This window comes from Epinephelus fuscoguttatus, linkage group LG1, assembly GCF_011397635.1.
Source record: "Epinephelus fuscoguttatus linkage group LG1, E.fuscoguttatus.final_Chr_v1".
Lineage (NCBI taxonomy): Eukaryota > Metazoa > Chordata > Actinopteri > Perciformes > Serranidae > Epinephelus > Epinephelus fuscoguttatus.
Window position 1 is genome coordinate 18582731 of NC_064752.1, and position 12522 is coordinate 18595252.

The 12522-nt window shown below is 40.0% G+C and overlaps 1 protein-coding gene across 3 annotated transcripts in view; it reads right to left on the reverse strand.

Annotated features, from left to right (window-relative positions):
- Positions 1-9410, reverse strand: part of LOC125896957 (ras-related protein Rap-1A-like) — a 29123-nt gene extending 19713 nt beyond the window's left edge. Inside the window, exons 1-2 of one of the 3 annotated variants that reach the window (XM_049589994.1) lie at positions 9278-9410; positions 957-1045 (exon numbers count right to left, since the gene is read on the reverse strand). In XM_049589994.1, the coding sequence (XP_049445951.1) occupies positions 957-1013 (57 nt within the window). In that variant the 5' untranslated portion in view covers positions 1014-1045; positions 9278-9410. Of the gene's footprint in view, positions 1-956; positions 1051-6595; positions 6736-9277 lie in introns of those variants that run through there. The other 2 variants (XM_049590070.1, XM_049590152.1) reach the window with 2 other exon arrangements.
- Positions 9411-12522: the final 3112 nt, after the last annotated feature.

A 12522-nucleotide genomic window follows, 5' to 3' on the forward strand; every position in this document is an offset into this window, starting at 1 on the left:
TCCATCTGTGCAGTGACACGATTGGTGGGTGTAGTCCGGTTGAGAGAGAACAGCTCCTACATCACGAAAGTGATCACAGTAAGGTCTGAAGGTATGATTTCTGCAAAGAGACATTGCTGTTTATTTGTTTAATTGTATAGATTTGGCTCTTTGAGCACCACAAGCTGAGTGCCATCTAGTTCCATTATATTAAAGAGAAGGCAGACATCTCTATAGCTGATATCTCCAACACTTGGCAACTCACACCAAAACAATCTAGGTTGATAAACAGCACTACAGGTAAGAGGTAAAGTATGTATTCTTCATTTTGGGGTGAACTGTCCCTTTAAGCACTGTGCCTAATGGTAGGTTTACATTAGGGGTAGACTGAGTTCACCTAATAATGTCTTAAGGTCTAAACATGTCTGCCTGCCAGTTTGAGGGATTAACCTGACTTCAACACCTGGTCGCAGTAAGCTAAGGAGGACATGCAACATTTTACAGACATTCACAGCCTCCTGACAAACTTACAGTGACAATAAAGTACACATAAGTACAGGACTCTGTGTTGGTACTTAATCAAAATGGTGAATTTGGAAATGGATTTCAACTTCTATATATCCGTCAATCCTTGACAAATAGATGGGGAATACAGAGTCAGAGAAGCCTGCAGCACACACAGCTAATCTTTTGAAAGAACTGTACTGTGTAACACCGGGCTTGAAGACTGTAGAGCTGAACACTTACCTATAAATAGTGATAGCAAAACAAAACACTTGAAGTAAGAAATGGGAAACAGACAGTTTGTTCTGAGGTGTTGTTGCTCGCTGTGACAGAAATGCCTCACATTATTTTACAACAAAGTTTTCACAAAGTTTCAATGACAGCCCTACAAAGCCTGAAGGCAACACACTGCAGAGGTGTAAGAGGTGATGGTGGTGGTGGGGTCAGAAAGGGGTTCAGGAGTGAATACTCACCAGAGCGGACTTGCCCACACCTCCAGAGCCTAACACCACTAGCTTGTATTCACGCATGGCGGGTTTGCTTCACTGGACAGCCCAACAGTCTGCACTGGACAAATGTGGGAAAAGCAAAAATGGACAGACTGATTAGAAAAAGGTGCAAAAAATAGATAAAGACAAAACAAAAAAACAAAGTCGAGCTTTTCAAGTAAAACAAAGGAATTTTCCCAGTCTGGTCTGTGAGTTTTTCCACTCGAGAAAAGGAGGGATTCTAGTCATTCCTGGAGGTTATGGACAAGAAGCAGCACAACAATGGAGGGAACACCCATAAGTGGAGCTGCTTCAGGGTGGAGGAGGTGAAGAGTATGTGACCCCTCTCTAACACAAACCAGCTGTGGTGTGTACGAGTGGTGGGGGGAACTGAAGGGGAGATGATACATGGATCTGGCAGATATTCCTCCTAATGACACAATAATCTGGCCTTCACACACCAAAACACACCCTGCTGTCAGATGTTTCAGTCACTCGCTCATTCTTTGGTATTGTAACACAGCAACACACTGTCAGTGTTTTTTGACTCATGACAGAAAACAGCTGAGGGAAGTGGAAACTGCGATGGGGAGGAAATTGTGAAATCACTGGAACATCCCTTTAAGGGATGCAGAGGCTTCGACTCTTTGGCACACAGTGTGGTGTAAAGTCAGTTGGGTTAGCCAACTGGGTCACTACAAGTTGGGCTACAGGGACGGAGAGACGGCTACACTGAGGGATAGCTGAGGATGGGTGAAGCGGGGGATTTTGGATTCTTTGTCTTCTTTCTGGCCTTAAATAAAATTATATTGTTGGAAAATCTGATGATCAGTCTGCAATATATTTAAACTCCTAAATGTAAAAACAGCTCAACACAGAAACAATCCATATTTAGGTTTTTCAATGATTTATTTAGTTTAAGAAATTGGAGAATTTTTTTCAAGCCATAAAAAATATTAATCTTTCAGGTTAGAGCTGCAAAGATTTGTCAATATATCAATCAGTTTATTGAAACTACTTTTTTTCTTTGATGACTGATGAATGATGGGTCAGGTTTTTTTTTAGAACAAATCCCAAAAATCAATTTATAGCATCTTCCTCTTTAAAAAGATTTTTGCTTTTAAATGAATAAAGTCTGACACACTCTCACACCTAAAGACCATGTCAGTTTTAACTCACACACTATTAGATCTCACAAAGACTGGTAAGATTGTAAGACTACAAACAGATTCCTTTGGAGATTATTTCCGGTCCTGATCTGGGTGGAAAACATTACACCAAACTCCCTTTAAGAAATATGACATATTAGCAATTACTCACTGTCCGCAAAAACACAAAATTCTAGAAACCCTAGATAAAAGATGCCATATGTCAACAGTGTTTTTGTCATTTTGGCATCAATATAACCCAGAAAGGTAGAAAGCATTTGCGTACAAACTTGACTTTTTTTGTTGCTTTAACTAGCTACCAGCCTCCATTCATTAACTGCGCTATTTTAGTGGGAGGAGACTGTAGGAATGAGAGGCAAACAGTTTCAAAAATTTAGATTTCTCAGTAAAATAAGTGCTAGTTGGTAGGTCAGATACACGCCAAATTTAACACTGACTCTTGTTCACGCAACAACTCCATCAGAATCGCCTCCTTTTTCACAGTTCAAGGGAATCAAGATTGGTGTGAGGCTGGCATTAGCCAGAGAAAACAGCTCATCTGAAGATGTGACCTTTGACAATTTTCACCATTTTCTGGCTATTTATAGACAAAATGATTACACAAGAAAGTAAATCTAATCTATAATGAAATAATAATTTGTTGCAACCCTACCTCGGTTAAAATGAAAAATCCCCAATCACCATATTTACAAATACATGGTTTTTACTGACAAAAACTGTCATGTTTTTCTTCTGTGTCGAGATCATTTTCCCCTTTAATTCATGTCAGTATTCTCTTTAATTGAAATTTTCATAATTTTTGGTGTCTGTTCCTGCACTGGGAATAAAGATGATGAGCAACCAAAATCGCAATAGAGGCTAATACTTAATCAAGCGCGAGGCTCAGGTAAGGTGCCGCCATCATTTCGGGAGCCAGTTTCTCCAGTTGGAGCTGGAGCTGCTGTACCCAAACTTCCTGAGCGCAAAACAGACACCCAGTTTCTTTGACTGAACATCAGAGGACTAACTAGCCCGTGATCCCAAAACCAGAGGATACAACTTAGGTTGAAAAGTGCAACACGTTGGCATCAAGGCTGTGTTGAAAATCAGACAGTGGCTTCTGTTAAAATCAGGTCTCAGGGGAGAAAGTATAGCCTCGCATGATAATCAACCCTTTTTACAAACCATTAAAAGCTAATCGCCAGCCATTCTGGAAAGCAGATGATCCCCTCCTACACTGTTCTTTTTACAGCACTCTCCATCGAGACACTCAGGGGGTTGGACAAAGGACCAAGGACCTCAAACTTCAATCACAAGCAGTGACCATGTGGGATATGAAGCCCCGACTGTGAATAATTCATACTCTCTAATCCTCTACACACAAAGAGAAGTTCTCCTTGCACGATTAGGGAGGAGCCATTACAGGGGAGAAGAAAAAGACCAGGACTGCACGAGCGCTGTGCAAACAGTCCCTGCTGCACTCTCATGTAAACATTCAAGTACAGAGTCAAGTGCATGCACAGTGTCACATATACGATGTCATACAAACAATGTCACGCTTAGATTTAGGCTAGGCCTCCCTTGTCAGCTACTCACACGTCACGGTTCTTGTACGGACGCTGTGGACTGAGACAGGTGACCCGCTCTGTGACAGTGGCTGTTAGATCATATTGTGACTGCTCCAGAGGTCGTTATGGGGGACATCTGCTCCTCCAAAAAAGTATCAGTCAAACTTTATCTGTTCCCTCTCACATTTAAAAAATCCTTGAAGGATGAACAAAAAAATCTATGTGGTGCTTGTCCAAAGCCCTACTCGCATGAGATTAGTATTACCTGGGGACCTCTGGTAATTTATAATAACCATGGAGGTCGTCTGTGATCTTAATCCAGTGTGAATCTGCCATGTCCATAATTGGTCACGTAAAAATTCCAAGATTTTGGCAAACACAGAGGTCATGTCGATATCTCTTTGTTTTGGGGTCTTTTTTTTTTTTGCAAGATTGTTTTTTCTTCGCCCTTCTTTGCTGTCTCTTTCCCAGTCTAGAATCATGGAGTCTGCATTGGCGATTATAAATGATAGTTTTGGCAGCACTTTTAGGTGCAAATTCACAAGGTTCATATCTATACAGTCTCGGACCAACAATTAACTGAGTCACTCTTTGCGCGTCCAATGCCTGTTTTTCTTCTTAGCAGCCATTGCTCTTGTCATTCAGGAGGCGAATGTCATGCACTGCCTTGACATCGTATTTGGGGGATAATGTCAATAAATTTGAGTAAAATACAGACACTTCTCAAGTGAATGAGCCGCACAAAACCCAGACATGGAGAGCTAACTTCTGTATCACATAAGATCCCCTGGTAATACTAGTCTTGTGCAAACAGGGCTAAAGGCCTATTGTTTTCATTTTTACCACAAAAATACCAATAATTTGACTAAGTCCATTTACTCATTCACCTGCATTTTACAGGAAATTGGACAGTAATGCAGTGTTGTCAAAAATATCGCTTCATCAATCACTATCAGTCACCTCTGAATATTTGAAACGCTTACGAGACTCATTTTCTGCAGTATCGACGGTACCAGCAGCTATTTCTCACTGTCTCTTATTGTTTAAGTTCACCAAAGCTATTATGTTTTTTTCTGCTACTAACCAAGAAAATAATATTCATCATTATCATGTTACAGTCTTGATATGTTTATCTTTTAATAAAGGTGATGTTTAGTTCACCTGGTAGAGCCTGCACCCCGACGATCTAGGCACTGACCGCTGTTCGATCGAAAAGCAAAGCAAAATTGCTGGAAGCTTTTATTACAGTGTGGATCTTCTATTTGATTCTTGCATTAAAGTTAGAAAATTCAGTATTGTGACAACACTGCAGCAATTAAATAATTTCTTCTGTTGGTCAAAGAGGCACTCCTTATTTCAAGAGAGGCACGGTGCCTACATTTAAAAATGTTAAGGGAAAACGTGTTGTGAAAAATGAGCACATTGTATGGCCTGTTTCTATGGTCTATGGTTATATGTATAGCCTATCTCGATAGGGGGGATGGGTGTTTGGTTTGACACCACAGGTGTTTCAACAAGTTTGGTCACCAACTAACCAACTAAAATGAGAACTAGTGCATATGTTTTTAGTTTGCAATTCTTGGTGCTGACCACAGCAAAAAACACAGCACCATGAAAGAAAAAAAATAGGGAAGAGTCACGTTCACACAACATGAAGTAATGGTTTCTCCTTTCCAGAATCCCCAAAACTCTAGAGCAACTCTCATTAAGGAAACGAACATTTACTCTTATTTTTAACATCAGATATTCTGTGGATTATTTTACCTATTGGTTGATGAGTTGTTTGGACTGTAAAAAGTCAGAAAATTGTGAAAATTGTTGATCAGTTTTTCTTATGACGTCCTGAAATTTCTTGTTTTTTCCCCACATCGCAAAAGCATTAAGTTTACTGTTGCAGAGGAATGAAAGAAGAGAAAATATCTTAACATTTAAGAAGCTGGAATCAGACAATTTTTACTGATTTTTACTCAATTTTTTACTCAAAGCGATTAATTGATTATCAAATTAGTTTGTAATTCATTCAATAGTTGACAAAAATTAAATAATTGTTGCAGCTCTAGTTTATCCAAAGCAGAAATCAGAGTGTATATGCCAAATGTTTTGGCAATGTTGGCATTGTGATTTAGTTACTTTAAAGTTAGTTGTTTTCCTGTTAACTTTCACATAATCACGTCATAAAAGCGTATAAAGATTGGCTGGTTATGAGCCGGTAAGCTGACGATTAAGCTCAACATTTGCCTACAAATAAAGACAATTAAGCTTTTGAATTCAAAATGCATCATTACATGTAGGTATTAGGCCATTTAAAACGGCAAGACTCTGAGTGCGTCTTACTGAGCTCAAGTAGGAGTCAAGGACAACAATTCTCAGCTCGAGTGTGTAAAGTCGTGTTCTCGAGAACAGCGAAGTGGCTGTGTTGCTTAATGCCTGCCAAGACACAAATATCACTCTGCCCAAATCAAATGACCTTACTGATCAACGCTCAAACAATTTTTGCTTAATATTCAATTCATGAACAACACCTGAACTCCTTTTATTTGAGCTCCCCACTCATAACTGTAGCGCTTTCTACAAATGGCTGAATAGGATGCTCATGCTTTGACACCTTTTCTACAAACTTTCATACCAGGAAAACTACACACAATGCTGCACTCACTCAACTGCCTGCCTACACACTCACTACACACACACACACACACACACACACAAGGCCATTTAAGGACATCTCCCTTTAAAAACCAAACCTCTCCCGTTTTCCACTGCCCTCAACTACACACTGTCATTCCCAACAAAACAAACACGCTGCTGCCGTTACTCTGCTCTTGTAGTAACCCCAGCAAATAAGGAGCGAGGGAAAGCCACATGCCACAGCAAACATGCTCCACCATGACATCACTGCATCACTCACCCTCTACAGCCAAAGGTATGTATCCATCTAAGGCTGGGAATTGGACGAGGTGGTGCTGCTAGCGAGAAAATGCAGTGAACGTGCCTGGATAAAAACCACGTCTCAAACCAGAGGAAAGTGAAATGAGAGAGCAGGAGGCCTCACAGCTAAACTTACAACATTCAGGATGCACCGTTTCCTGGTGTAGTGAGGCTAATCCGACAGCGATGAAGCTGTCACAGCGCCTGACTCAGCAGGACGGTGTGATTGACAGCTGCCCTCTGTATCTTCCACCCCTGTGCGGATGGTACAAAAAAAAAATGCACACATCCGTTGGTTAAGCTAGCAGCATGATACCGACTCATGTGTCATCTTCTTATGTGCCTGCTTGTTGACCCACATGACAATTACAGGAGTTACACTGAACAAAATATCCCCTTGAGGTTTAAGGGTAGGAAAAAAAAACAAAAAACAGGGTGAGATAATAGTTGTTCTGGTAGAGTGTTTTTTAATGTTGATAAGCTCCTGGTTACTCATTACCTCCACCACAACCACAGCTCACATCACTTGTTCACACTGAGCTTAGCATGAGAAACCCACTAACTTCAGGGGAATAACCCAGAAACTACTGACGGCAGAAAACCTGTCAAGTAAAGAGCTTGAGTAAAGAAGACAGGGCGCTTTAATTTACAGCCAACTTAGAACCAACTAATATCCTAATAATATCTTGAAAATTTCCTGGATAGAACGATGTTATTTAGTGCTAATTATAGAGGGGAAGAGACTGTTTGAGTAGTTGTGTTGAGTTTAAAACCAGCTGCTGAAATCCAGAAGAATTCCCCTCAAAAAGTTGAACTGTATTATTTCATCTACTGTATTAAAGCGCATGATATCGCACATATTTCCATGTTTAGCTGACCTGCTGTGCCCTAACTAAAAGACTACTTAGCTTTGCAGTTAACTGGAATTAATTAATTGGAAGTATACTAATTGAACCCTGTCACCCTGTAATTAGTGCCAAATCACATAGTTGTTTCTAGGAAACTTCCCAGGAAATTACGGATTTACAAGCCTGTAAAATAAACCACTACCATCACAGCTTAAAGAAAGAAATGCCACCTTTTCACAGCAGAAACTGCTTTTAACACTTCACAGACAACACTGCATCATTCAGGTAATCAAGACTTATGAGTAATGAGGATGTTTATGATGTTAACACTTGACGATGGTGTCAAACTTCCTGCACAATCTTTTCCATCAATGGTATACCTAAAAGTGCAAAGAAGCGAAAGCTCCTGTTATCTCATTGCAAAGTTCTTACATCTCTTTTCAGGTCCAATACAACCCTGGATGCCCCCGTGAGTCAGAGCAAAACTGCAGCCCGGCACACAAAACTTCACTCTGACAAAGATCTGTAACTGACAAACACCATCAGCCGACTACATCTGTGTCGCTGGGGCCTTGACCTGTAACCACATCCTCTTTGCAGAGAGCAAAAAGGCTTCATGCTGATAGGATGGAAAAGGAGTAGCTACCAACTAAAATAGCCTCTTCCAGTCTCTGTTCCTGTTCAAGACTCCAGACAGCAGGTTTGCATCGAGAGAGAGGGGGGAGGAAGTGGGTTTTTACAGCCTGTATCTCATCATCAAAAAGCTGGGCTATGAAGAGATTCAGGGCACAGGATGAGGCAGATGTATCATTTCAGTTACCACAGGAAAAAAGAGACTCCTTACAGCAATGTCTACTTCACTTGGCAACAGTGATGATCCATTATTAATAAAGCAGACCTCCTGTGTGTTTATAGTTTGAGGATGGAGTACACACCTTTCCTGTTTCACACCACTGTCCCCCTGCAGCAAAAATAACCTGCAACAGGCTGGGGCTCCCAGACATGAGAAAGTCATTTGAGCTCTTGGGTTATCTCACTGTGAATCTACCTAATTTGCTTACGGCAGTAGCATATGCTTATCACTCCAGGTCATGCTAAGTCCCTGCAATCTGTGGCTGTGGCTGTGCACCACAGAGCAGTAACTAACACTCCGTCGATGCATCATTATTAGCTTCCATAACATTAATCAAATTCCGTTCAAATCACAAACCCGCTTAAAGATAAATACCTAAAATACCCATAATCTGTAATCCAGGCGACTGAGACTAGCATATGTCCATAAACAATCTAGTTTCATACCAGCAAACTACACTAAGTCCCGTTATCAAAGCTTGTTAGCAGCATTCCGCTAACTAGCTAGCTTTAACTGCTCGCGACGGGCCGCCGACACTTCACAACCGCTAGCAACGGCTCGTTAGCAACAAGCTAGCTTAGCCGACACATTCCTGTCCTCGGCGTACAATCAAAACACAGCTAGGTTGTCAGAAACACGCTGCAATCAAGCGCATTTCACAGCTCAAACGTCAACCGGGCTTGGCAGGGTTGAAATCAGCCCGCATCACGGTGTATTTGCTCGGGAAAGACCGACTAGCTAACGTTACCTGCCCTTCCGCCTGGCCTTGACTAAAATGGGAGTGCACACTCCGTTTTGTACTTGCGGACAATTCTTCTCATTTCTCCGACACATATGAAAAGACGCCGTGCACTCCGCTGTTTCTCCTCGTTATCCCGCGTGTGTGGACGCGACGTGCTCCCACGCAAATGACTTATTTGACCGCGTTTGGCGTGTAGTAAAGTTTGGCATTTGTACTCACCGTTTCTCGCTCGCTGTCTTTCGCCGCTCCGCAAGTGTCAGTTTGCCTCCGGCCTCTGTGCGCAGCAGACGTCACTCCCCACTATTTCTCATTTTTCTTAAAAGGGCATGACACAGCGGCCACTCGTCCCGCATCATTTGCATGATAACAGGGCTGCACAGTAACGATGAGTGTCACTAAAACACACACATACACTGATTTGATCCATTATTACCTATATGATGCAAACACATTTATTACAGGAGGATTTAAACAATTTACAGTCTTGAAGCATGACTCACTTTCTGCATGTGAAATCTGTGCAAACATGACAAAAACTAAAAGAAAGAGTACTTTTGCTTATGAAGTGGCATCACTAATTGTCATGTTATTGTATTATGTCCAAGATATCTAAAAGTCCATGAGTAAGAGCTGCTTTAAGTCTGTTCTGCAATCAAGTCAGCACAAGTCTCAGGTCCTTGAGGGTAAATTCTGAGCTTCCTTCGGTTCAATTTCAGGTTTCACACAGACACAGCATTATTTTTTTTAGTCTTTTTTAAATTAGGGACAGATAACAACAGTAGAGATTTACAAGTGTTATTTTTTTTTTTGGTTAACAGAACAGGAGCAGTGAAAATAGCCTCTGCAATATCAAATAATAGTCATAAATGATTTAAATATTATCAAGTGTTTTTCCAAAATATACACTACAGTGAAATGTAAGTAAGTAAACCCTCACAGTTAGCTTGGTTGGTTAAAGAGAAAAAAGGAAATGTGGATAAATAGAAGAATAAAAATCAAATAAAACAAGGTAAATAACAAATTCAAAATAAATGAAAAAAAATATGATTAAAATAAATAAAAATAAAATTAAAAAATGGTTAATAATAAATTCAGAGGGAATACATTCTTAAAATATATATACAAATAAATAAAATAAATAAATAAAAATAATAAAGGGGGGCGGGAGGTTAGTCCAAGGACAGGGTTGGTGAGGAATTAAAGTAGTAGACACACCCTTTAGAACATTTTCCTCGAAAATAGGTTAAAATTAGAGCTGAAAACATTAGTCTTTTAATCAAATAGTTGATCGACAAAAAAATAATCAACTTTAATAATCAACTTATTTTTTAAGTAGAGTTATTAAGTGTCAGGCTTAAGCTCCAGCTTCAAAAATCTGATTATTTAGTCCTCTGTGATGGCATACTAAACTATTTGGGGTAAGCTATTCTAATATGTCAAATGACTTAAATTCTTTGGGGCAAGTTAAAATAAGGTCTCAAGACAAGTCTCAAGCAAATTTCAAGTCAATTCAGAGTCTTCATATGAGGTGTCTGAATACTGATCATTAAAATGACAAACATTTTCCTTTCAAAGCTGTTAGTAGTGTTTATCATAGACCTGGCTGAGACCAGTGTTGAGGAGCAGTTGACTAGATGTAGTTCAGTTACTTGTGTAACTACGGTCTGCAGTGTTTGGCTGTCAGTTTAACTACATTCAAATCTCAGTAGCTTTATTGCTGATTAACTACTGCGGGTCATGTAGTAAACTTGAAGCTACACGTTCATACTACTCTCATGATGTTTTTTGCCATACAACATGGCACAAGATCACTCACCTGCCTCACCATTTGACTAACATCAGCTTTGATTTGCAACCAACATGTCCGCACTCTAATACTAGGAGTTTCCCTACAAGTGTAGTGTGTTTCTGCTTCCACCCCTGCAGCTGCTCCCTGTCGTCTCCTTAAAACGCATCCTCAGGCTGGCTCAGGGAGGACTGCCTGCCCTCATCCCTAAGCCACACACACCTACAGTTTACTCAGAGTCAGTGTCAGTTGTACCTGTGTGTAACAATCTGACAGTCCAGACTCAGATCGTGATCATTTCCCATAATGCAGTCTGGACATAGTTGAACTACATGTTGGAAATAGTTTTACTTTGACAAGCTGAACAATTCTGAGCGTAGTTAAGATGTAATTTAACTACTACTCATTATGAAGGACCTAGTAGTTTGGTAAACCACAGTTTTAAAGTAGATTCTCCAACACTGCCTGAGACCAAGTCCTTTAAATTCAACAACTGGTCGATTAATCAACCAATATATCAATGGAAGATTAAATAGCAGCAGTTTTTTTGATTCAATAAAGTTACTTTTAAAGTAAAATAGCTGGGTTCAGTTTCTCAAATGTGAATATTTCCTGGTCTTCTAAACTTTCTGTGACAGCATTATGAATATTTTTGGGCTTTGGAGAGTTGGTCTGCCCAAACAAGGACTTTAAAATATGTCAGTATGGTTGTCTGTTGAAATTGTGATGTTTTCCTTCATTTTTTTCAACATTTTATAGATTAAATGATTCATTATCTTTTATTTAACCTTTATTTAACCAGGAAGTCCCATTGAGATTATGAGTAATGGGACAAATGCAACATATAATACAAAAATCCACAATAAAACAACAACTATTCAAATATAGTGGCCTCTCAAGAAACCCAAGCACATCTCCATCACCACATTCTTTATGATGCCCTTAAATTCATGGACAGATTTAAGTGCTTCTAATTTTAGGTTACTTGATTATTGAACAAAACAAGGGCGTGGTTTTGTTTCAGCAATGGGGGTGACACATGAAACAGGAGGTTTACGGATCCTTTGTCATCAAACACTTAATTTCTTGCATCTTGGTGACTTTAATGCACCAATTTGTGCTATTTCTGCATCAATATTTGTATATGTCTGTAATCTTTTCAAAATAAAAGTCTTCTGCTTCTTTCTTTTTTTATTTGGTGGGGGGAGGCAGTGCACGTTAAAAATATTGAGGAAGATGTGTCCTGTGTCCTGAAATTATGTGAGAAAATACTATCCATATTAATCGTTAAAATCTCTCAATGGTTACTTGTCCTAGACCCAGTATCTCAGGTGTGTCATGTAGTGAGTCTTGCTGTCTTTATTCTGTATTGTTCTGGATCTCTTTTTGTAGTTGAAACTTGAGACTTACGCTTAACTGAAGTCTGAAGTGTAAAGCTTACATTAAATGAACAATCCCTGACCCCAAATGTCACACTGATGATGTTAAAGTTGCATCACCCGCTCCTTCCTCATCGCCTTATTCATCCAGCGTCCTTCACCTGTCACCTCACGGAGCGGGCTTCAAACCGATAACAGGTGTGTGTGTGACACCAACATACAAGAATGTGAGAGCAAAGTGCTCCCTTATGTGGCTCCTGTAAACACATCCTTAAAGAGTCAGTTGCACAATTCTGGCC